We start from the raw sequence: 26,968 nt of genomic DNA on the forward strand, positions 1-26,968 counted from the left end.
ACAATTTTTTGTATTTTCTGCATTATTTCTTTAATTTTTAGATTTTTAGTATACTTTTATATAAAAACAGTTGTTTTTAGAACTCTTTAGCGATGTGTTAGTATAATATAATATGTATGGATTATCATCGAAAACTGATATGATCAACGGAAAAAGAAGATGAATATGGTGACTTTTCTAGTAACTTTCTTGGGTGTGAATCTGTCTTTTTAGTTTACTCCTCTTGGTAAAAAAATTAACTTATAGTATGAAACAAACATGACATTCCGATAATATGCTACATACAAACATACATTTTACATTTGCAAACAATAGGTACATACATATATCTAAAACATAAACCCAATTACGGTGAGTTATAAAACTTAATTATAAATAAGGTCCAGTGGATTTTTACGTTTTAGTCTGTGAGTTTGTTGACTATTAACAAGCAAGTTTATTGCCAGGGCATGTGGATGGCTTTCTAGGAGTTTTATATACCGAACACTGCACTGAACTATCACTTCACTGATCGTAGGTACTTCTAGATCACAATAAATGTCTTTGTTTGACACGAACCATGGGGCGTCTGTTACAGAGCGTAACACTTTGGATTGTAATATTTCCATTATGGATATGTTGGACTTTGCTGCTGTACCCCATAGCTGGATCCCATAGGTCCAGACCAGTTTGAGTATTGTATTGTATACCAACAGTTTGTTCCGTATAGACAACTTCGATGTTCTGCCCAGTATCCAATAATGTTTACGAAATTTTAAACTTAACTGTTGGCGCTTTTTCCATATATGTGTTCTCCATGTCAAAGTTTTGTCCAGGTGCAGGTTTGTGCAAGTAGGTTGTGTACAGTTGAGTCCGCGAGTCTTTACCCGTGCGTCATTAATACCTGGCGAGATAAAACCAAAGATCTTATACTCATAGATTTGGCCAACTCGGAAAAATAGCGTAACGCGGAGCATTCTGGTCGGTGGTCTATCCATCTCTCTCTACCGGCGCTTAACTTTCTCTCTCTAGCATATGATGGCCGCCGCCTGTGTCACTGTCGTTCCGTTACTCCCACCTCTTGGTAGATACGCTCACACTCGCACGACAGACAAAGATAGCTAAACCACCGTACTTGATATCGGCGTTACACCCCGATGCATTGAGTAGCATATGACTAGCCAGATCTATTTTCTTTACATATCTCTGGATAAAACACATACTTTTTATCTAGCATCATTCTCTTCCATGCATGAAACTCATGACAAACCAGCTGACGTTTGTTATTAAGTAAAAACACATGTTATTTTTATGAACCATCTAGACTCAGTGCATTGAAAAGAGATAGGTACAAAAAAAGACGATTCGGTATGTTTTTATATTTTAAGCACAATTTGTTTGACGTTTCTGCTTCGTTTAATTTTGTGGCTGTCAGTCAGTTGAATTTTTTGCGGTTTTTGTCGAATTTTTGCGTTTTGAAGTTTCTTTATATTACACAAACAGTTGTTTTCACAACTAATTTTATATTGGGCTTTGAAATTTTAAGGTAAATAATTATATTTTGGCAATTAATATTTAAAACATACAAAGCTAACGTCATTCACACAGTAAAGAAATGACTGTGTTTAGATTTCCGTCAAAGTGAATAAAATAACAAAAATAAAATATGTTATTGAATTTTTTTATAAATTGTTTATTTAGTTATTAATCAATAATAATAAAATAATTTATTAAGCTACTTCAAATGTAGCTGCAATTCTGCAAAACCCGTAATCGGAACAGTAGCCACTTTCTGTCAGTTGTTGTTGCGTGAAATAGATTTCCGACTTATTTCGTATACTTTAAATGATGACGCACGGGTAAAGACTCGCGGACTCAACTGTAGGTACAGTTGTTTAATAAACAATCGTTACTCGTGATAAACAAAAAACTGAATAACTTATTCAAATTGCTGTTTGAAATTCAGCACACTTTAATAACTCATTCATTGCTATAATTTTGAGTATGTAGTTATATTAGGTACATGTCGTTATACAAAAAAAAAACAAAATTATTAGCATTTATAAATTACTGCAATTAACTCGGTTAATTACTTCACAATTTTGATCGATCTATAAGTTTTATTTTAAACATTTTTCTCTAAAATGTATAAGAAAGGTTTTATAGGCAAAAACTATCTTTTTTTACTTTATAAGAAAAAAATAAGCAAGATCAGCTGTATACGTTTTCACGTACTTTTCATCAGATACCCCTTATATACCCTTTAGAATCTTCAAATATCTGTATAAGATTGTTACGTGCAATCAATAATTTTTTCCTGGATAGACTGGAGTAATTTATATAAAAAAATAGAATGAAATGACACTATTTTTAAACTTATTGAATCTCACAATATAATTTTGACTAATTATATTAAATACTCGTTACACCAGTTCAAGGTAGACTTTAATGTTTTCTATTATTAATTGCTCTCTATTGAAATCTATCTACCTGAGTACAAATTTCCCATTCATATCAATACCGTTGAAAAAATGGTCATTAAGGAGGCTTAAGAGATTACTGATAATTTCCCCTAACTTTCAAGAAGTTACATTTGGTTTTTCCTATCCCGTTTTATGTACCTGAAAGTATGATTCGATTGTTTTAAAAAATGTTTAGTGTTTTTAAAAGTTTCATTTGTGGATGATATAAATTGTTTTACGGTCGGTAGTGTAGTGCAGTTTTTAAATGATGGAATTCCGAGTGTATCTGTATTTGATTTTTTGTTTTTATTTTGTGGCTGTAGCAGGAGGAAAATTGTTTTTATGTAAGTTTTACTTTGCTTATATGTACCAATTTTTTAAACCAACATTTATCTATATTATAGTTATGAATTATTTATAAATAAACTAAGTAAGTGACCAAACTTTTCTAGAAAGTTTGCTACTTATAAATAGAACAATTTCACTATGACATATTAACAAGTAAACCACTAGAAATACAAAACACAGATATAAAAACTATGAAAACAAAGAGTAGGCCAGTTTGCTTTCAAGCGCTGATAGGTTATTGATGTCTATTAAAATCTATAGGTACATTGCGAATTACTTTGTTTTTCCTTAGTATTTTGAATGTGATTCAAAGTTAACTCATTATAATAAATATGTAATTTTACTTTTGGTGAAACTCATAATTATTCAGTGATGAGCGCGCTAACCGGCAAAATAACGCAAAAGATGGAAAACATATTAAATTGTGAGATAAAAAGAAATGAAACTAGTGGAGGTAAGAGTTTTAGCGATAAAAACCTATAAACTATTGCTGGAAAAGGACTATAGGATAGGGTAAGAAGTGAGGAAATCAGACGCATATGTGGGGTAGACAATATAAATACCCGGTAAAGAACAGAAAAGAAGAGTGGAATGAGCACATAAGCAGGATGTCTGAATAAGGATAGTAAGAATAGCCAGGGACAAGTCACCATTAGGCAGGAAAAGTATAGGACGCTCAAGGAAAAGATGGAATGACAACTTAGGGGCAGAATGAAAGGCACCGTTAAAGAAAAACTGACAGTACTGCCTATATAAAAGAAGAAGAAGAAGATATTTTTTCTTGAACTTTTAACTTCTTCTGCATCCTATCGAGTTCTTTTTAATAAAATTTTCATCAATTATTTCCCAGTCAGTTATATATTTTAAAAAGTTATATAATTATTTTCTTTATAAGAATTGAAACTACTCTGCTTGCACCTTTTTACCATTTTTTTTGGTGCCGTGAGAACATAATATATTCAATTTTAGATTTTCCATATCTTTTACTACCAGTCCATGTTTGTTATTTACTCCCTGTATATTCTTGCTGGTCTTCTTCTTCTTTTTGTATAAACATGACTGTCTGCTTTTTAATGTGCCTCCAGTAAATTGTGGTTCCATCGTTTTCGTGGTCATCCCACTGATCGTCTTCCTATTGGGGAACCATCTCTCGCCGTCCTTACTACTCTATTTGTTGTTAGGTGGCTTATGTTGTCATTCCATTCTACTCTTATGTTTCTTACCCAGTTATTAATGTTATACACCTTGCATCTCCGCCGTATATTTGTACTTCTAGCTCTATCCCATAGTTTCTTACCATCGATTTTTCGAAAGGTTTTCATCTCTTCTGTTTCGAGCAATCTTTATGTCTTCTCTGTCTCAGGTCGTGCTTCTACCGCATATGTCATTATGGTCTGACGACTGTTTTGTAAATTCTGCCTTTCATTATTTTCCGATATTTTTATTTCTACACATTGATTCATTCAGGCAACCTGCGGCTCTATTTACTACATTCACTTTATTTCCCACTTGTTCTATTATCTGACTCTTCAGCTCTAATTTACATCTGGATTCCATCTGTTATAACCACGCATTTTGTCTTTTTTTGGAAATTAACATGTTAAATTTTCTGGCGGTTATATTAAATTGGTGCAGCATACATTGTAAATCTGCATCCGCATCGTCTGCATATCACATTATCTTAAGTTGGTTTTCTCCCACTTGGTATCCTTTTTTAGTTCTTACTTTTTATTAATATTTCATCCATGATCAGGTTGAACAATAGAGGACTTCAATTGGGCAAGTTAGTTCATCTTCTACTTTTATTTTAATTGTGTTGTTCTGGTTGATGTTTTCGATCGTTTTTTTCCTAGAGGAACCTCTATTGAGTATAACAAATGGATAACGTCCTTTAATTTTACCCTGTTAAATGGCTTATTAATCGAAACATAAATATCCGGCTTGTTGTATTCTAATGATTTATTTTGAACTTTCCTCATTATAAATATAGCATGTGTTCATGATCTTCCCGACCTAAAACCTTATTGTTCTTCTGCTAATGTTGCAATTCTGTATATTCCATGTTCCTAAATTCATTATCCGTTTTCACCGCCGAATTATTCTATTTATTTCGCACCTTGTTCCGTCCCTTGCTTTGGGCTTATTAATAGTAAGCTCTATTAATTTTTATGAGTGGTGGATCACCGCGGTTCTCCTCAACCCCCAACCTGAATGGCCAGATAATTTATCCTCACGATTTTCTTCTCCTAGACTAATTATTGTCATCCATGAAGAGTTCATTCCACCCTTATTTTTGAATATGTTCATCTGCTCCTCTAACCATTGTAACCTAATTGTATTTATCTGTTTTTTGGATGTTTGACGTATTCTTCATCTGTAACCGTAGATAGGGACTCTTACAATATACTATCAACCGAAGTCAGCTGAATCTTGTTTTTTTTTTCAAGGTAATTACTTCCGTCTCCTCTCTATATCCGGGTTTGGGACTGGCAACATAATTGCTAAACTATTCAATTCACCCAGTAGTCATGTAGGCAGAGATTTCAAATTAATTTTATTAATTATAATCATAGACATAATTTTGGATGCATTCCAGCTAAAAGGAATGTGTGTATTCTACGGCAAAACCCATAGTGAAAGAACCTACAGAGCTATCTATAAAGTTAAAAATCACAAAGGCAAGAACCGACACTATATTGAGAATGTTTGAAAAATTGAGGAGACATTTTGGTACATGCCTTTCAAGAGCTGATTTGCCAAATCTGGAAAAAAAGAGCATTTGACAACCTCCTGAAAAGAGAGTTTTATCATTCCCACACAATAAGGGTGATAAAATGGATTGCACAAACTATACAGGTATATCACTTATCAATAGAGAATACAAGGTATTTTCCTTATATTATTGAAACAATCTTATTTATTTTTTTATTTTGTTTATTTATTTAGCCTATGGATTTTTACAGTATGATAAATACACACTTATATGCAAATACTAAAATGATCTCAAAATATATCGCTATACATTATTTTGTTAAAATTGTTTTATTTAAAAATTTACAATCTTAATCACGTTAATCCTTTCATTGTGTAGGTCCGAACCTTTCACTCCAGGGGGTGTATTGTATAATAGAATGTTTGAACTGGGGTTGAGGAAACATCAGATTGACGTAAAGAGTATTACTTCATGACAGTGGCGGCTCGTGATTTTTACAATAGGGGAGGCTATACCTAACTGTAAAATATCTAGACAAATTTGCACTAGCAAAAAAATGTGCCAAAAAATGTAATTTAAGGCTCCATTTTTTGACCATTTTTTATTTACATTTCATAATATCATCCTAATTCATAATTTCATGATATCATATCATTTTAAAAATAGTTAGTCTAATTGTAAAAGTTTAATACCAAAGTTTGTGTCGTTTATTTGTTAACAATTCCATCTATTTGTAAATAGATACCTATGCATATCAAAATAAATACAGATTTGAAGTTTTGCAGTCCATACATAATGAAGCTTCACATTTTTTAAGATACTCAACTGAATTTTTTTAATTCTAAACGCGGCCTACTGCGAATTCAAAAACACGATAAATTACCGATATTTTGCTTTGAGTTAGAGATATCGGAAAAAGTTATTTGAGCAAGTTGTTCCAAATATTATTATAACCCCACATACCAAATTTCATAACAAAATTCGCACTTTTAGATTTTTCATTATTTTTAGTCAGGACCCTAAAATTCGTTGTCCCGAGACGCACGCAACCACGCAACGGAGCCGAGAAGCTACTCTGCCTCCCTTGGTATATCTCCGGGCAGCGTGTGATGGCGCCGTAGATGCCACTGTTAGGAGACCGGGTCTCCTTAAACGCCTGCTGCGCTGCACGGAGCATTAGCAACGGAGACTTCTGGGCTTCTCGGCTCCGTTCATGCATCTCGGGATAACCCAGGGTCCTGCCTACAATAATATTTAATAAAACTGAGACGCGATCATACGTTCTAATGCTAATGCTCCGTACGTATGGATAATTAGTGATAATATGGAATTTACACGTTGTATAATAGTGAGAGTGCTTATTGTTTTCGCGATTCATGATAAACAAAACAGTGTAGAGTGTGTAAAAAATTTATGGGGAGGCTAAGCCTCCCTTGCCTCCTCTGACGAGCCGCCACTGCTTCATGAACAGATTTTTTTTTTGTATTGAAAGAAATTTTTGAAATAGAGATTTTTATAGTCACAATATTCAAGAATGTGCCTTCTAATCTTTTTGCTCTTTGTCCCTTAGTGGAATCTATGGTGGTATCGACTCCCAGTTTACATTTTTATTTTTGATTACTGATTACTGTTGTTCCAGTTTTCTAAGTTGAAGTTTTTATGTTAAATTCTTTTGACCTTGTACTTTGTATTAGTATTAGCTAAATATGTGAATTAGTCTTTACAGGATATCTTAATTTTGGGCTATAAATAAATGATCGTCCGCTTAACAAAAAAAAGTTTAGTTTCATTGTTCCCCATTTGGTATCCTCTTCTTTTACTGACGGTCTTTATGGCTTCATCTATGATTGGATTGAACAACGTGGGGTTAGTGAATCATCCCCTGTCTTGTTCCATTTTCTGTATCTATACGTTCCGTAAGTTGTCCATCTATTCTGATTTTCCATCTTAGTGTTTTGATAGACAATTATTTTTATACTATCCAGCGGTATCTTTTTATAATTATCATCATAAATCAGACAATCGTACCCACTGATGGACATAGACCTCTCTCAGTTTCTTCCAGTGTTAACTACACTGGGCCACTTTTAGCTGCAGTTTTGCGCCACTGTTTTTTACGTCATCGATCCATCTAGTCTGTGGTCGTCCTCGGCTTCTTTTTCTCACCTTTATTACCATACTTGGATTATAAGCTTTCATTTAACACCTCATTTGTCATTCTACCTAATATAATGACGGAGGAGTTATATTTGCGGTCGGAGGGATAGATGGACAGACAGCCTAGATCAAATTTCTCGCCTTTAGTACCATCCTTGGATTATAAGCTTTCATTTGACACCTAATTTGTCATCCAACCTAATATAATGACGGAGGAGTTATATTTGCGGTCGGACGGATAGATGGACAGACAGCTGAGATCAAATTTCTCACCTTTAGTACCATCCTTGGATTAAAAGCTTTCATGTGACACCTCATTTGTCATTCTACCTGGTATAATGACGGATGAGTTATATTCGCGGTCGGACGGACAGACAGCCTAGATAAAATAATATCTCACCTTTAGTACCATCCTTGGATTATAAGCTTTCATTTGACAGCTCATTTGTCATTCTATCTGGAATAATAACGGATAAGTTATATTCGCGGTCGGACGGACCGACGAACAGACAGCCTAGATCAAATTTCTCACCTTTAGTACCATCTTTGGATTATAAGCTTTCATTTGACAGCTCATTTGTCATTATATCTGGTATAATGACGGAGAAGTTATATTCTCGGTCGGACGGACTGACGGACAGACAGCCTAGATCAAATATCTCACCTTTAGTACTATCTTTGGATTATAAGCTTTTATTTGACACCTCATTTGTCATTCTACCTAATATAAGACGGAGGAGTTATATTTGCGCTCGGACGGATAGGACAGATGGACAGACAGCCTAGATCAAATATCTCACCTTTAGTACCATCCTTTAATTATAAGCTTTCATTTCACAGCTCATTTGTCATTCTATCTGGTATAATGACGAAGAAGTTATATTCGCGGTGGGACGTACCGGCGGACAGACAGCCTATATCAAATTTCTCACTTTTAGTACCATCCTTGGATTATACGCTTTCATTTGACACCTCATTTGTCATTTTACCTGGTATAATGACTGAGGAGTTATATTCTCGGTCAGACGGACCGACGGACAGACAGCCTAGGTCAAACATGTCGCCTTTAGTACCATTCTTGGATTATAAGCTTTCATTTGACACCTCATTTGTCATTCTAGCTGGTATATTGACGGAGCAGTTGTGATCACAGACAGTCGGACAGACGGACGAGGATAATTCAAAGTTTTCACAATTTGTGAAAATTGGGTGAAAACACAATACAATAATTATAGTATAAAGCAATGTTGTCAATTTTAGCGTTTCCTTCAGTCTCCTATATCTAATTAAAAACTGAATGGTCTGTATCTCTTTATAGATTGCTGTATTTTCACAATGTGTATTACTAAACGCAAACTTTTGAGAGTTGTATGTTGTAGGTGAGAACAGGTGCTATATATTTTTTAAATATAATATAATTATTATTTTGTTGCATATTTTGGTATGTTCCTTTTGTTTAATGTTTTCTCAATTAAGTTAAGACATCTCTTGTAATTTTCTTACCGTTTTTAATAATTTTGTGTGTAATACTATCCTCTGGGTGCGTTAACTATGATTATAGGTCACGTGGTACACTCTGGCGTGGCGGTGCGGGGGACGATCTTATATTGTACGTATGCTTTATATTATGTGATTTACAAAAACAAGACATTATACAATTTTACTATTAATTTTGTGCTAATGTATCAATACTTTATTACAAATTCGCTATAAATACTCTATCTATATACTATATGATAGAAAATGTCTGATATAATACATAAATACAGTTTAAATATAGAAAAATGCAAAGGGATTTTAAGGCTGACAACTGAAGTGTAACGTCACGACTGTCATATTGTTATTATCACTTTGTAAACAAATGTTGAAAAGCCAGGATTTGTCCAATCTGAAGCATTTATAATTCAAATAAAGTTGAAATTTTGCCCCCTCTGCTGCTTTTTCTGCTTAAGTATAGTGTTTCTTGAGATAATACCGTAATTCCGTCTTACATTTCTATGAAATATAGCTTTTTAGTGATATTCCCCAAGCAAAGGAATAGGATAGGAACTTATGTGAACCCTTGTATCTTTTATAATAAAAATGGTAATGTGCTTTGCCCCGGATTGTAAACACTATGGTGAAAGAGGTAAATGTATATTATTTGTGTTTCCAAAAGATCTGGTTGACAAGAAGAAATGGATTTCATTACTACGGTAAGAAAATATAGTGAAGAAAAAGAACCCAATTTATCGCCCTTGGGGGACGGCTTACAAATTATGCCGCTATGAAAAGCACTGTCGACATATTGTCATATCCCCTCCATGTCAACTCTTCCAACGAATATTATTTTAACCAATAAATCAGTGAATTTTACTGTTTTCATAAATTAATATTTTATTTTCAGATTTTCCAACAATCACTTGCACCGCTTCAAAAGGAGACTTGTGCATACCTATCAGGCAATGTCCATATTTTAACGATCTTCTGAATAATAATCCAATACCTCGACCCAGAAATGTGATAACTGCCATCAGAGAAAATCAATGTGGGTTTAAAGGAAATACACCCTATGTGTGTTGTAGTAGGCCTACCACTCTTCCCCCAGAAACCACAACGGAATATAAAATGGTATCTCCTTACTCCACACACTTATCTGATAGATTTTCAGATTCTCTAACAAAACACTACAACTACCGTTTGCTACCACAGAATATTTGTGGAGTTGTGAGCACAGGTTCGAGAATTACTAATGGACAGACTGCTGGATTAAATGAATATCCATGGATGGCATTAATATTTTATAATAGTTCAGGTAAGCCAAATTATAATTCAGGTATATAGTAACCGCTACGCTACTAGACACACATAGGTACATTGAGCTAATACAGTCCTGAAGCCTTTACTTGTTGCACTGTTTACTTTTATGTCTAGTGACGTCTAGAACGTCAGAAAATGTATAGAAACCGAATATAAACATCGAAAGTTGACAGTTTATAGAACAGTTTATTTGAAGTTTATAGTTGTCATTCTGTTAAAAGTTGTAAAAGTTATAAAGTATAGTAATAGTATGGTATAACTAGACCCAAACCCAGACATCCAAAGTGAAAGTTATCTTCCAACACCAAATTGTTCTGTATGGTCCACATAATGTTTAGAAAAAAGTCACACCATTTTGAGCGTCGGGTTTGGTGGGGAGGGGGAGAGGGGGGAGAAATCGGTAAATTCATAGTTTTTTAGGTTTTTCGTCAATATTTCTAAAACTATGCGGTTTATCATAAACAACCTTCTAGACAAAAATGTTCTACATTAAATTTGAAATAAAAAATCCTCGATGCATAATCCTTCTAAAATAAACGGTTCCAAAGTTAAGGAGGTAGTATATTATAATTGGTCCGAAAAAAGGCCTAACACAAACATCCAAAGTAAAAGTTTTCCTCCAACACCAAATTGTTCTATATGGTCGACATATTGTTCAGTAAAAAGTTACACCATTTTTAGCGTCCGGTTTGGGGGGTAGATGGGGGAGAAGTCGGTAAATTAGTAGTTTTTTTACGTTTTTCGTCAATATTTCTAAAACTATGCATTAGCGTACACAAAATTCTATCCAAAAATGTTATACACAAAATTTAAAACAAAAAAGATCCATACATAATTGTTATAAAATTAACGGTTCCAGAGGTACGGACGGAGGGTGAAAAGTGGAGATTTTCGATACTTTTTATATTTTTTGAGCAATTTATAATATTATTACTAATGAAATAAATTTTCTTTAACAGGATTTGCTATTTCAGTGACAGATTGTATGTTAGTTATAAGTTCTTGAAGAAACGTCAACCTTACTACCCAAAATCATGATCAATTGCCCAAAAAATATAAAAGGTATCGAAAACCTCCACTTTTCACCCTCCGTAACTCTGGAACCGTTGATTTTATAACAATTATGTGTAGAATCTTTTTTGTTTTAAATTTTATGTAGAATATTTTTGTATAGAACATTATTTACGTTAAAGCATAGTTTTTGAAATATTGACGAAAAACGTAGAAAAGCTACTAATTTGCCGATTTCTCCCCCATCTCCCCCCCAAACCGGACGCTCAAAATGGTGTAACTTTTTACTGAACAATATGTGGACCATATAGAACAATTTGGTGTAAAAGGAAAACTTTTACTTTGGATGTCTGGGTTAAGCCTTTTTTGGACCAATTATACTACCGTAACTTTGGAACCATTTATTTTAAAAGGATTATGCATAAAGCCTTTTTATTTAAAATTTAATGTAGAACATTTTTGTATAGAAGATTGTTCATGCTAAAACGCATAGTTTTAGAAATATTGACGAAAAACCTAAAAAAAAACTACGAATTTATCGATTTCTTCCCCCACTTCCCCCCAAACCCGACGCTCAAAATGGTGTGACTTTTTTCTGAACATTATGTGGACCATATAGAACAATTTGGTGTTGGAGGATAACTTTCACTTTGGATGTCTGGGTTATGCCATCTTTTGGGTCAATTGTATCATACTATAATATTTTTGGTGTTTGAATTTAAAGCAAGTTATTATAGGCTATTGATTATATTCAAAATAAGATAGCTAAAAGGAACTACAACGTTAACGGGGTTTTATTATTTCATATGGTCAATGGACATCTATATATGAAAAAACCGCGGAGTGCTACCATTTAAAGGGGTGCGTTTTTGAGAAATGGGTGAATTAGTCCCTGGGCACAGGTTACATTAGGGTGAGTTCTATGCACTTTTGGTATAAACAAACCTACATAAAAATTGTTCCTGGTTAAATTTCCTATCTAAATATCGCTTTTTAAAGTCAATGATACTTTTTTTTACAAAAATATATTCAAAAGAAAAAGCACAAAGAAACCCAAAAGAAAGAAATTTTGTTTTTTGTCCCATAACTTTTGTCCACGAGGATATAGGTATAGACATTGCTTTACAGAAAAAAAATCTACATATTTCTTCTTTAAAATGTTGTGTAGTAGAGGTAATTAGGATTTATAGTTTTCGAAATATGATTTTTCAAAGTTCGCCACTCACAGCAATTTTGGGCAATTTTCCTTGTAATTTCGCAAATATTGTTCTGTAACTTTTTTCCACTTTCTGTAACTTTAGGTATATGAAATGGTACACGTAATAGAAATAAAAATCAATTAGCTTTAAAATGGTCTACTGTCTAACGTTGTACGACTTTTTTTAAAGAGATTATGGTTTTTCAAAGTTTTATACTTTTAACGATTTTTTATAATATAATATAAAAATAAAATTATATTATTATATGATATATTGTATATTATGGTAGGGGAGCCCAAGCGGGGATTTTTGCAGTTACTCGAGCGCGTCAGATTAGCATATGGGAGAAACCTGGTACCCTGCAGATGTACCTCTAACATATATTGGCTCTTAACACAGGGGAGTTCGTTAAGGGGGGCCCGAAAAAAAAATCTATCCCTAAAAAAACTCGAAATTGTCAGATTAAGATAAGGTAAGTTAAGTACATGCAAAAGAGTGTATATTTCAAAAATCTGACGATTTGAGCCTGGCGTAAGGAAATGGGTGAGTCCCAAAATTTCACAAGAAAAAAGCGAGTATTTAGCGAAATGAATGACAGATCGAAAAACTAAAAAATATGTGCCCAATATTTTTTAAAAATCTATCGAATGATACCAAACACGTCTTCCCGCGGAGAGGGGTGGGGGGTAAATTTAATATTTTAAATACGAATCCCGCGATATTTCGCGAAATGAACATCAGATCGAAAAACTGTAAAATACACTTATTCAATATTTTTGAAAAATCTATCGAATGGTACCAAACACGACCCCCCATGGATGTGGGGTGGGGGGTTACTTTAAAATCTTAAATAGGAGCCCTCATTTTTTTTTGCAGATTTGGATTCCTTACGTAAAAATAAGTAACTTTTATTCGAAACATTTTTTTGAATTATGGACAGATGGCGTTATAATCGGAAAAAACGATTGTTGGAAATGGAAAATTAAATTAAAAAATGGCAAGCGCCCACTAAAATGGAAAACTTTACTTAACTTTTTTTGGTTTTAGGACCTACTCTTCACAACCCAATAGGTCCCCAAAGCGCTCGGGTGACTGCACATTTAGCATACTTTGCTCCCCTACCATTATATAATATTATATTATCTATAGTATATATAATATAATATTATATATTATTATATGATATATTGTATATTATATAATATTATATTATATAATATATAATACCTAATATAAAAAAATATTATTTTTTACATTTTTTACGATTATTTTTGAAATTTCTCATTATAACTTTTTTTTTGTACATGAATATACTATATATTGCTGAATAAAGAGGGCTTACTTTCTGTTCTTTAAAATGGTGTATCATCTATATTTAAATAATGGAAACCGAGTGATTCTTTGATATTTTTTTACCTGTATTATTTAAAATTATTTCTTTTACAAAAATTACATAAACATTAGTCTTAGAAAACATCACTTTAGTTAAAATTATTTAAACGTTGACATTTAAAAAATTTCAAAATCAAAGTCCATCTCTTATTAGCTTCAATATCTTCCTCTGACACCTCAGTTATCTTAGAGTCCCACAATTAGTACCCATGCACATGCACCCTTTGCAGAATATTGAAAAACTAATTCCTATCTTCCTACAACCGCAGTTTTTTGTACATCCTTTGGTACATTTACATGCTATTTTTTCAAACAAAGCTTGTGGTGCAGGAGCTTTGACAGTAAATATTGGAATTAATCCATATTTTGAAGTTTGCCCGGCCGAGTCAAGTGGATCCAAAGTATTACCTATAAAAAATAAGATTTAATCATAACACACAATCACATAAAAAAGTTATAAGGAGAAATTTAAAAAATAATCCTAAAATCAAAAATCGTTGCAAGTACTTATTACATTTTGAAAAAGCATATCATATTCAAAAATAATCCTAGAATTTTCTATAATACACCATTTTAAAGTAAACAGAATAAGCTTTCTTTTTTATTATATAATATATACCCAAATGTAGAAGAAAAAAAGTTATAATGGGAAATTTAAAAAATAATCGTAAAAAATATAAAAACTTGTTAAAAGTATAAAATCTTGAAAAAGATAACCTCTTTAAAAGAAGTCGTACAACATTATACAGTAGAACATTTTAAAGGTAATTGATTTCTATTCCTCTTACATGTACCATTGCATATGCCTAAAGTTGCGTAGAAAAAAGTTACAGAAAAATATTTGCGAAATAACAAGGAAAATTGCCCAAAATTGCTGTGAGTGGCGAACTTTGAAAAATCATATTGCGAAAACTGTAAATCCTAACGACCTCTACTAAGCATCATTTTAAAGAGAAAACATGTAAGTTTTTTTTCTGTGAAGCAATGTCTATACCTATATCCCCGTGGACAAAAGTTATGGGACAAAAAACAAAATTTCTTTCTTTTGGGTTTCTTTGGGCTTTTTCTTTTGAATATATTTTTGTAAAAAAAAAGTATCTTTGACTTTAAAAAGTTATATTTAGATAGGAAATTTAACCAGGTACAATTTTTATGTAGACGTGTTTGTACCAAAAGTGCATAGAACTCACCCTAATGTAACCTGTGCCCAGGGACTAATTCACCCATTTCTCAAAAACGCATCCCTTTAAATGGTAGCACTTCGCGGTTTTTTCATATATAGAGATTCATTGACCATATGAAGTAATAAAACCCCGTTAACGTTGTAGTTCCTTTCTATAGTACATAATCAATAGCCTATTATTTTTAATAGTTTCATGAGAGTCACATGACATGACAAACATGAAAGTTATACTTAGGTGAGAACGGGCTGGATTAGCCCAAGCCTAGAAATTAGATACCCGTGTGTCTACTAGCATGGCACTTACTGTAATTATTATTATTTAGTGATCCCTTCCCAAGTTAACATACTTTTATTCTAACTTGGCTGCACCGTACTGATGACGACCAAATAGTCAGTAATACTTATTTAAGGTTGCGTTTCCCCCTATACAGAGTGTTTAATTAATAATTGTTCATATAGTAACTGGAGAAACCTTAGCACAAAATACGAAGATTTAACCTAAAACACTTAAATACAATGTGTTTCCTTACTGAGTTGCAGGGTGTTTTATCTAAAAATTTAAAAATTACTTTTGCTCAGCATTTTAAAACTATTCAACGTATCCTTTTCATACTTGGCAAAAAGTGCGATTACTATACACCCTACTAAACTATGATAAACACACGTTTCTAGCTACTACCAGAGGCGTACGACAGGGGATCGTGAATGGTTGACCCTTCTCAGATTCTACGCCTCTGGAGGAATTACTATTTTAGTTCCATTTTTAGATTCTCCAATACTTTCTACGTAAATAATATACTCTTCATTGGTAACGATAAAGTCATTAGTTTTCGAGATATTTGAAGTTAAATATGAAACGGCACAGTTATTTTGATGAATTCATGATATGATTCATATTATGATTAAAATTTAAAAATTATTTGTACCCAGTACTTTAAAACTATTTGGCGTATTCTTATCATACTTGGCAGAAAGTGTAGGTACTGTACGACCTACTAAATTGAAATAAATAAACGTTTCTAGCTACTACCATAGGCGTACGACAGGGGATTGTTACTGGTTGACCCTTCCCAAATTCTACGCCACTGACGAAATTGCTGTTTTAGTGCAATTTTTTGATTTGTCAATACTTTTTATGTAAATAATATACCCTTCATTCGTAACTATAAAATGATTAGTTTTCGAGATATTTGAAATTAAAAATGAAGCGACACAATACATTAATCAAAATAACCGTGTCGTTTCATTTTTAACTTCAAAGATCTCGAAAACTAATGACTTTATTGTTACGAATGAAGAGTACATTATTTTCATAGAAAGTATTGGAGAAAGTATACTTCCTGTCAAGTATGAAAAAGGTACGTCGAATAGTTTTAAAATGCTGAGCAAAAATAATTTTTAAATTTTTAGATAAAACACCCTGTAACTCAGTAAGGAAGGGAAACGAGTGGATAAGAGAGAAAGCCAAAGTTAGAGATGTTAGACACGAAGTTGCAAAGTTGAAATGGAGATTTGCCGGACACACTATAACACAAAAAGAAGACCGATGGAACAAAATTCTCATAAATTGAAGACCGTGGGAATATAAACGACGCAGAGGAAGACCACAAATGAGATGGGCAGATGATATCAAGAAGCAAATGGAGTCTAGGTGGATATCTGTAGCGACAGACAGAGAAGAATGGAAAAGGATTGGGGAGGCCTATGTCCAAAGATGGACCGAAGAAGGCTAATTCACATTTTATTTAAGTGCTTTACGTTAAATCTTCCTATTTTTTGCTAAGGTTTCTCCAGTTCCTATATGGACAATTATTAGTGAAACACCCTATATACATATATTTTTTTCCTTGTTGCGAGATATCCCGATATAGTACATTCTTTCACGGTTTTTGCGGTAAATTTTAGAACCGCTTGTATTGAGATGAAATTTAGCATACGCATAGCTAACATGTCAAAGAAAAAAAGTGATATTGTGCAAATGTCTGCTTTTGCCCTGGGGGTGACTTTCACCCCCTCTTGGGGGTGAAAAAATATATGTCAAAAATAAGTCCGGAAATAGATAAACTGACTAATCTTAAGTAACTTTTGTTCTTTAGAGTTTTTTCGCTAAATCAACACTTTTCGAGTTATTTGCTTCAACAAAATAACCACGTTCTTAGACGGTTTTTCGCAAATAATTCAAAAAGTAAGTATTTTGTCGAAAACAACGTTCCTAGGAAAAATATAGCCTGTGAAAAATAAAAAAAAAATGGTGTACGCTTGAGGTCTCTGTACGTCGTAGAACCAGAGTTATAGCCAATGAAAAATAGGTTTATATTCGCCAAATTTCAAATAGGCTATTTCAACGTGAAATGTCCAAAAAATAAAGCACTTTTTGGGGAAACCTATTATAACTTTTTTAAAGTGTTAAAACCTATAAAAAGGTTCTAGCATTAAATTTAAGCAAGTTACGCTCAAAATAAAGTTACTCCCTTTTGTTTTGGCAAAAAAGATCGGGGAGATTACCCCCTAATTGGCAACCTAACTGAAATTAATATTTACCGCTCCACAAATTATTTAAATTAAGTTGTGTTTATATGATATGTAAGTTTCATTGACTCAAAGTGCTTATTTTTGAAAAAATTTGGTTTTAAAATAAAATTTTTATAATTTTTAATTTTGAAAAATATGCTTTTTTTCAAAATAACTTAAAAATTGTTAGAGATACCAAAAATCTCAAAAAAAAGTCAGTATTACGTTTCTGAATAACTTGTATTTTTTGTTTTTCTGTAAGACAAAAATTGATTAAGATTTGGTGTTTCTAAATTTGCATACACTCGTGATCAGTGACTCGTTCAAGCCCTTTTAACTAAAGCTCTTGCAAAAATAAGGACTTTGAACCGATGAAACTTACAGATCATATAAACAATACATACACGAGTAAAGAAACTTGTGAAGTGGTAACGATTAAGTTCATCTGAGATACTAATTAGAAGGTGATTTTCCCGATTTTTTACCAAAAAAAAAGGGACTAACTTTATTTTGAGCGTAACTTGTTTACTTTTGATGCTAGAAATTTTTTTTATAAAACAAAAATAAAACCTTTTTTAAATAGGTACTTTAAATAATTTGTAATGAATTTTCCCCAAAAAGTGCTTCATTTTTTGGTTTTTTCACGTTAAAGTATTCCATTTGGAATTGAACGAATATGAACCTATTTTTCATTAGCTGCTTTTTTCATGTATAGAGACCTAAAATATACACTTTTTTTTTAAATTTTTTGCGAACTATATTTTTGCTAAGAATGTTTTTTTTTTCGACTAAATACTTACTTTTTGAGTCATTTGCGAAAAACCGTCTAAAAGCGCGGTTATTTTGTTGAAAAATGAACATATTCACTTACTTTGGACGTATATTTTTTCACCCCCGAGAAGGGGTGAAAGCCACCCCCATGACAAAAGCACACATCGGCACAATATCACTTTTTTCTTTGACTTATTAGCTATGTATGTGTATGCCAAATTTCCTGTCATTCCAAGCGGTTCTTTAAAATTTAGAGGCTTTGCAATATTTTACCGTTAAAGAACGTACTAATACTTTCTACTTTTATCTAATTATGTTTTATATTTTCAGATGGTATAATTGATTTTAGATGTGGAGGATCTGTTATAAATGACAGATATGTACTTACAGCAGCCCATTGCGTATCAGATCCCTCGGTGTAAGTATGTGTTCTATATATGGTGTATTCCACGAATATGCGACTGTTTTGGATTATCGCGACAACGAATATTTTAGTGTGCAACATAAGAAGAATGAAAGTATTTTGCTCTAATAATTACTTCAATAAATAACAATATAATTTGCAATTTATTTTCATTCTTCATATTTTGCACAGTAAAATATTCGTTGTCGTGATAATTCAAGAGTGTCGTATATTCGTGGAATGGGGTATAATATACTAACTATATTTAAACTGTCTTAAGTTTATAAGTCTTAAACTTATCTTGTGGTTTATGTTAAATATTGTATTTTTATGGAACTATAATATACCGGTCGATACGAGAGAAAACCAAAGTTAGGGATGTTAGACAAGAAGTTGCAAAATTGAAATGAAGATTTGCCGGACACACTATAAGACAAAAAGAAGACCGATGTTTTGGATTCAGTAATTTTCTTACGTTACTAGTTAAATCAATGTTTTCTTTCTAGTTGCTATTCTCTATTATTAGATACCTCATCGGTGGTTTTATAAAGTCCAGTGTTTATTTTTCCCTTTTTCATTAATATGAACACTCTCATTATTATCTATGACTCCCAGTTATGTTTCTATCTAGATTTTTAATTTGACCTTAATTCCTATTTTGCCAATTCAATGATTAATGGCATTGAGAATTCGTCTACTTCGCTGCTACGTGTTCGTGGTCTTACTTTACGATGTCGAGTCCTGGACTATGACTGAATAAAATCGATCTAAATCACCTTGAGGCTTTCGAAATGTATTGCTATAGAAGGATTTTAAAAGTTTCTTGGGTGGAGAAGATTCGAAACTCCACAATAGTAGAACCTCTCAGCAAGATTACTGAGATTCTAAAAAGCATGAAGAAGAGAAAGCTGGAGTATTTCGGACATGTAATGTGAAGTCCCAAATATAATGCTGCAAAATAGCAGGCAAACGCAGTCAAAGACGAGGAATAACTTCATGATTGAAGAACTGGCGAGATTGGTATGAGATTGCTAAAAGCAAGCTATTTAGGGTGACAGTGGAATAAATTAAGATAGCTATGATGATAACCAACGTTCCGACAGGGCATGGTACATGAAGAAAAAGAATACTTAATGATTTGGAATGGACAATTTCAGCTAAACTGAACAGTTTTTGTCTGGTTATAACAATGAATCTGATCCCAAAACTGGAAATGCTTTTAATGAAATCTATACGTCTCCCTCTCTTCCGTCCTGACCCTCCACAAGGAGTGTAGTGGTCATCGTGATCTCGTGTATTGTCCGTCTCCAAAGATTTCTGTCATTGGTTGATCCATCTTCCTCGTGTTCTTAGGCCGTCTACTGTACAGGATTATCATCATCCAAAATAAGAGCAAGACATATTCGTTTAATTTTTAAATGTTCTACAAAACAAACATCACGTTAAAAGCTATTTGTTTTTAAATAATTGAGGTGACACCGATTACTTAACACAAGTGCACCAGTTTTCAATAACGCTTCGTCAGCGGTTCAATATTATTCTTAATTCTCGGTCAAGCTGAAGTCAGCATTAAAAACATCAACATTTCCGAGTTTATTTATAGTTACAGCAAAGCATTGTGGATCATTATATTTCATTAGTTTATCAATTATCATTCGTGATTCAGATACATAATGAGACAGCTAGTTTTCGAACGCACTAACTATTACTGTGGTATTTAGAGTTGGTAAATAAATAAGTATTCAGTAAAAGTGTTTACTTCATCAACCCCTATCATGGGGGGTAACTACCCCAACTAACCTAGGATGTACCTGAGGGTGGAGTACCGCCATACTACCTTCCCTTGGATAATAAGTATTTCCATGTTTTCTATGTCTCGTCTCATAACAAGTCCAAAGTATTTTAATTTTTGGAGATGGACTTTACTGGAGAGTCGTTTGCTTACCTTTAGCTCATTTAAAATTGAATTATTTGTCCTTTGGTCGGTCCACGGAATTGGTAACATTCTTCACCACCACTACATTTCAGTGGCATCGCTGTTCCTTATTTACGCTAGTCTTAGGGTCCAAGATTCACATCCGTATGTCAGTATTAAAGTGAGAGGACCTAAATATCGCTTTCTCCGGTTGATTATTTAGGGCAAAATCGAAGAAAACGCTGGATTGGAAGAAAACAACTGTCCTGGCTGCGTCACATTAGACAATGGACAGGTCGAACGGTCGAGGAGTTGTTCCATATAGCTGCCGACCGAGAAACATTTCATCAGTTTCTTAATACGACGATAGCCAATGCATGAAAACAAGCAAGGCACACAAAGAAGAAGAAGAAGATGATGTCAGTATTAGGAATATTAAGTATTAGTTGATCAACATCATTTTTAGAGTTTATGAACTTTGAGAGTCCTTCCATACTTTGACCATTTTTCCTACAGCGACTTTTGCTAGATCACATCTACGTTTTATTTATTCCTGTAGAAATTTTCTTCTTCTTCTTTTGTATAAATATGACTCTGTCTGTTCCTTCAATGTGCCTCTAGTAATTTGTCGTTCCATCGTTTTCGTGGTCTTCCCAATGATCGTCTTCCTTCTTCTGAGATTATATTCTTCTGTTTCTTACCCAGTTATTAATGTTGTCCACCTTGCATCTCCGTCGTATATCTGTACTTCTAGCTCTGTCCCGTAGAGTCCTACCATCGATTTTCGGAGGGTTTTCATCTCCGCTGTTTCGAGCAATATTTTTGTCCTTTCTGTGTCGGCTCGTGTTTCTGCCGCGTATGTCATTATTGGTATGATGACTGTTTTGTAAATTATGCCTTTCATTTCTTTTCCGATATTTATATTTCTCCATATTGTGTCATTCAGACAACCCTGCGGCTCTGTTTGCTCTATTCACTTGCTCTTCCACTTCTGTTTCGATAGTGTGATACCTAGATATTTAAACTCCGTCACTTGTTCTATTATCTGACCCTTCAGCTCCAATTTACATCTTACTGGATTTGCTGTTATAACCATGCATTGTGCCCTTTTTGGAGAAATTAACATGTTAAATTTTCTGGCGGTTATGTTAAATTGGTGCAGCATACGTTGTAAATTGTCTTCACTTCAATTGTCTGCATAGCAGATTATTTTAAGTTGTGTTTCTCCCATTTGGTATCCTTTTTTAGTTCTTACTTTTTTATTATTTCATCCATGATCAGGTTGAACAATAAAGGACTCAAGGAATCCCCCTGTCTTATCCTATTGCCGGCTTTAATTATGTCAGTTAGTTCATCTTCTACTTTTACTTTTATTGTGTTGTTCTGGTAGCCAGATGTTTTCGATCGTTTTAATTATTCCTAGAGGCACCTCTCTTGAGTATAACAAATGGATAACATCCTTTAATTTGACCCTGTCAAAAGCTTTCGTAAGTTCCACGAAACATAAATATACCGGTTTGTTGTATTCTCTTGTAACGATTTCTCTTGAACTTGCCTCATTATATAAATAGAGCGTCAGTGCATGATCTTCCTGACCTAAAACCTTGTTGTTCTTCTGCTAATGTAACAAGTAATTGGACTTCGTAAGTCCTAGGTTTTCACCCAAAGTAATCGAAAATATAACTGGAAGTCGATATTTGAAGTCTTCGTGTAACTTTGCGTCGATTGATATACGATTTTACTAATTTTGAGTCATTTTTACTAAACTTTGGGTCATCATTGTTTAAACAGAAACGATTTCGAAATCAGAAATAAAGATTCGAACTCAACTTTTCAATACGCTTCGATTGATGTCTTACATGTACTATTTCTGCGAATATATTGGCACTTCTGGTTAGAACTTTTTAACCGGAAATGACATATAAAAATCAAAATTTTACATTTGTTCTCATCTTGCTAAGGCACGTCGAATGATATATCGCCTATACTATTTTCGACTTTAAAACAGTACTTACGGTTGCAACTCTAAAACCGGAAGTCCGATGTCAACTTTCTCATTTTTAATGCCATTCTTGGATTAAGCTTTCGACACCTCATTTGTCATTCTATTTAATAACGGATGAGTTGTATTCGCATATGGACAAAGAGACGGACAGACAGTCATGAAACCGGAAGTATATATTTGTTCTCGTCTAGCGAAAGCGCGTCGAATAATATATCACTTGTACTAGGCCGCTGACTTTAAAACAGTAGGTACTTCTGATCGCATTTCTAAAACCGGAAGTCCTAGGCCAAAATTCTCACCTTTAGTACCATCCTTGGAATATAAGCTTTCATTTGATACCTCATTTGTCATTCTACCTGGTATAATGACGAAGGAGTTATATTCGCGGTCGGACGGACAGACGGACCGACAACCTAGGTCAAATTTCTTACCTTTAGTACCATCCTCGGATTATAAGCTTTCATTTGACACCTCACTTGTCATTGTACCTGGTATAATGACGGAGGAGTTATGTTCGCGGTCGGACGGACAGACAGTGTAGGTCAAATTTCTTACCTTTAGTACCATCCTTAGATTATAAGCTTTCATTTGATACCTCATTTGTCATTCTACCTGGTATAATGACGGAGGAGTTATATTCGCGGTCGGACGGACAGACGGACCGACAACCTAGGTCAAATTTCTTATCTTCAGTACCATCCTCGGATTATAAGCTTTCATTTGACACCTCACTTGTCATTCTACCTGGTATAATGACGGGCGAGTTATGTTCGCGGTCGGACGGACAGACAGCCTAGGTCAAATTTCTTACCATTAGTACCATCCTTAGATTATAAGCTTTCATTTGATACCTCATTTGTCATTCTACCTGGTATAATGACGGAGGAGTTATATTCGAGGTCGAACGGACAGACAGCCTAGGTCAAATTTCTCACCTTTAGTACCATCCTTGGATCATAAGCTTTCATTTGACACCTTATTTGTCATTCTACCACGTATAATGACGGAGGAGTTGTGTTCACAGACAGACAGACAGACAGACAGACGGACGTGGATAATTCAGTTTTCACATTTTTTCAAAGTACACCGCACACATCTTATGAAAAATATAATGTCACTCAAATGAAATAAAATTTACATGAATAGATGCGTCCCGAAATGTCAATCATTTGATACCATTGCGCCAACTCTGTATTTTGATTAACAAGAGCGTAAGTTTGATAAAAATAAATCTAAAATCAAATAGGAATGTACGTGTATCAAAAAGGAAAAAAAAGATCTTGTGATTCTCTTGCCCCATAAATCTTTCTGAGAGATTAAGGCAATGGATTACTCGTATCTTTTCCTATTATTATTGATAATAAAGTAGGTATAATTTGGTTAGTTGTACCTAGTTTGGTTTGTATAAGTTTGTTTGCTATCACTTTATTTGTTAATTTTAATGTTGTGTTTAATAAGTTAATTCCTCTGTAATTCTCCGGGTCCGATTTGTCTCCTTTTTGAAGAGAGGTATTAGGATACTTGATCTCCATTCTTGTGGTATTCTGTTTTGTTTTGTTCTATTATTTTTTGTATTAGTTTTAATAGTTGTTTAGTCAGATCTTGTCCTCCGTACTTTAGGAGTTCGTTCGATATTCTGTCCTCTCCTGGAGATTTTCTATTTTTTAATTTTCTTAATGCTTCCTTTACCTCTCCTTCTTCGATGTTTATTTCTTCGTTTGTCGTAACTTCAGGTGTTGGTGGTTTATTTTCGTCGGCTTGAGCAAAGAGAGATCGGAAGTAGTCTGCCCATGTTTCCTTCTGAATGTGTTTCGTTTTTATTAATTCGTTCATTCCTTTCTTTGTCCTCTGATCATTCTCCATACTTCTTTTTGTGTTCCGTAGAAGTCGTGTTCCATCTGTTTTGAGAAACTCTGCCAGTGTTCCCTTTTTATTTGTCTCACTAAAGTATTCGTTTCGTTTCTGATTCGTTTGTAGTCATTGTATGCCTGTTGTTTATTTTGTTCTGTATTGTAAAAAGGCTTTCTTTTTTTCTTCACATGTATCTTCACTTCCTCTCTGAATCACGGCGTTTTCTTTTTTAATATGTTAGTATTCGTTACTTTCCTCTCTCCAAGTGATTCTGTTGCAGCGTTGATAATGTTATCTTTGAGTTTTTGTCAGCTTTCCTCGATGGTATCCTTTTCTAATAGTCCAGGGCGCATCTGTTTTGAGATGGACGTTGAGAGGTGACTCATATTTTTTGCAGAAATTGCTTGGAATTAACTTATATAATAATAATTGAGTTATCCCCCCACTCAAAAAAGTCCGGAATATTGTTTAAATAATCAAAATGTCAAAAAATGAAAGAAAAAGTCGATTTTTCTTCGTTTTTTGATTATAACTTTAAAAGTATTCACTTCCACCGAAAAAAGTTGCACTAACATAAAAGTTGCGTAATTAAATTTTCTACAATATAGGATTGGTTAAAAATTTAAAAAATTGTCACCCTTCGTTGCAAAATGGCAATAATTGCGAAAAAAAACTATAAAAAAACAAGTACTCGCATTTTCCGTTTTTTAAACATTTGTGCTTCACTTAGGACATTCATATTTTACCCAGAAAAACTTTTTGATATAGTAAAAAAATACTGTAAATTTAAATAAGACGGGTTCAACAGATTTTGCAAAATAAATTTTCCAATCCAGCTTTTGCAAAAAATTCATTTTTTCAAAATGTTGCAGGACTGAAAATAAAGCAGATAGCAAGTTGAAATATTTTTTTCATATAGAAGAATACTGTACCTTTCATTTGCAATTTGCAAAATTAAAATCGGTTAACTACCACGGCGTCAGGATTTTTTTAAATAAACATTAATTTTTGGTCCTACGCGCAGGACAGCGGTGTTCGATTTACGCAAGTTGATTTCCACCAAAATTTTTTCCAACCTTTATCTAATATATTATTTTTTTACTCTATATTTTGTTGCATTTTAATATTTTAATTCCACAAAAATCAAACTAATTTTATTATTGTTTGTGAAATATTGTTTAAACAATTACATATGTTTAAAAATAATAAACTTTTATTTTGTAAGTTAAAATATATGAACAAAGAAAGATTTTGCTAAAAAAAGTGTAATTTCAAAGGACAGAGTATGTGTTTTTATTTTGCAATAAACAAATTTATTTATTTATATCGAAATGTACTAAACAAAAAAATTTATCACTCATTATCAAAGGTCATTGGAATGCCCAATCAGAGCAAAAATTAATGTTTATTTAAAAAAATTTCTGACGCCGTGGTGGTTAACCGATTTTAATTTTGCAAATTGCAAATGAAAGGAACACCATTCTTCTATATGTAAAAAAAAATCAACTTGCTGTCTGCTTTATTTCAAGTCCTGCAACATTTTGAAAAAATGAATTTTTTGCGAAAGCTGGATTGCAAAATTTATTTTGCAAAATTTATTAAACCGACCTTAATACAATTTACAGCATTGTTTTACTATATCATTTAGTTTTTCTGGGTGATATGTGAAGGTCCTAAGTGTAGCATAAATGGTTGAAAAACGTAAAATGCGAATACTTCTTTCTTTTATAGTTTTTTCGCAATTATCGCTATTTTGCAACAAAAGTGACAATTTTTAAAATTTTTAACTAATTTTTAACATTTTGATTATTTAAACAATGTTCCGGACCTTTTTGAGTGGGAGGATTAACTCAAATATTATTATGTATATGAGTTATACTTTCAAACAATTTCTGCAAAAAAATAGGAGTCACCTCTCAACATCCAAATGTACTAATATTTTTACAGATGCGCCCTGGTCTATAATATTCCATTCTGAGCAATCTTCTCTGATATTCTTTTTCTGTATAAGTATTCCGTGGATTCCGTATTGAGTCCTTCGACTCTGATTTTTGTTTATGTTATTGCTGCCCTCTTGGGTGTGAAGTATTTCATAATGAAAGACTAAGTTTTTCAACCTAATAAAAATATTTGTAAATTAAATATTTTTAAAAGATTTTTAATTGAAAAACTTTATTGGCCCATTTCCTGGTGACAACCTCCAAGGCTTCTACAATATGCAAGCAAAATGGATGCTGCAGTGAAGACTAAAGGGAAGGAATTCTACACT

General features: G+C 33.2%; 1 protein-coding gene across 3 annotated transcripts in view; it reads left to right on the top strand.

The window, feature by feature from the left end:
- The first annotated feature begins 2,460 nt into the window (after positions 1-2,460).
- Positions 2,461-26,968, top strand: part of LOC114339165 (CLIP domain-containing serine protease HP8-like) — a 35,767-nt gene continuing 11,259 nt past the window's right edge. The window contains exons 1-3 of one of the 3 annotated variants that reach the window (XM_050652581.1): positions 2,461-2,785; positions 10,046-10,453; positions 18,856-18,943. In XM_050652581.1, the coding sequence (XP_050508538.1) occupies positions 2,707-2,785; positions 10,046-10,453; positions 18,856-18,943 (575 nt within the window). In that variant the 5' untranslated portion in view covers positions 2,461-2,706. Of the gene's footprint in view, positions 2,786-9,499; positions 9,855-10,045; positions 10,454-18,855; positions 18,944-26,968 lie in introns of those variants that run through there. The other 2 variants (XM_050652582.1, XM_050652584.1) reach the window with 2 other exon arrangements.

This window comes from Diabrotica virgifera, chromosome 6 (genome assembly GCF_917563875.1).
Source record: "Diabrotica virgifera virgifera chromosome 6, PGI_DIABVI_V3a".
Lineage (NCBI taxonomy): Eukaryota > Metazoa > Arthropoda > Insecta > Coleoptera > Chrysomelidae > Diabrotica > Diabrotica virgifera.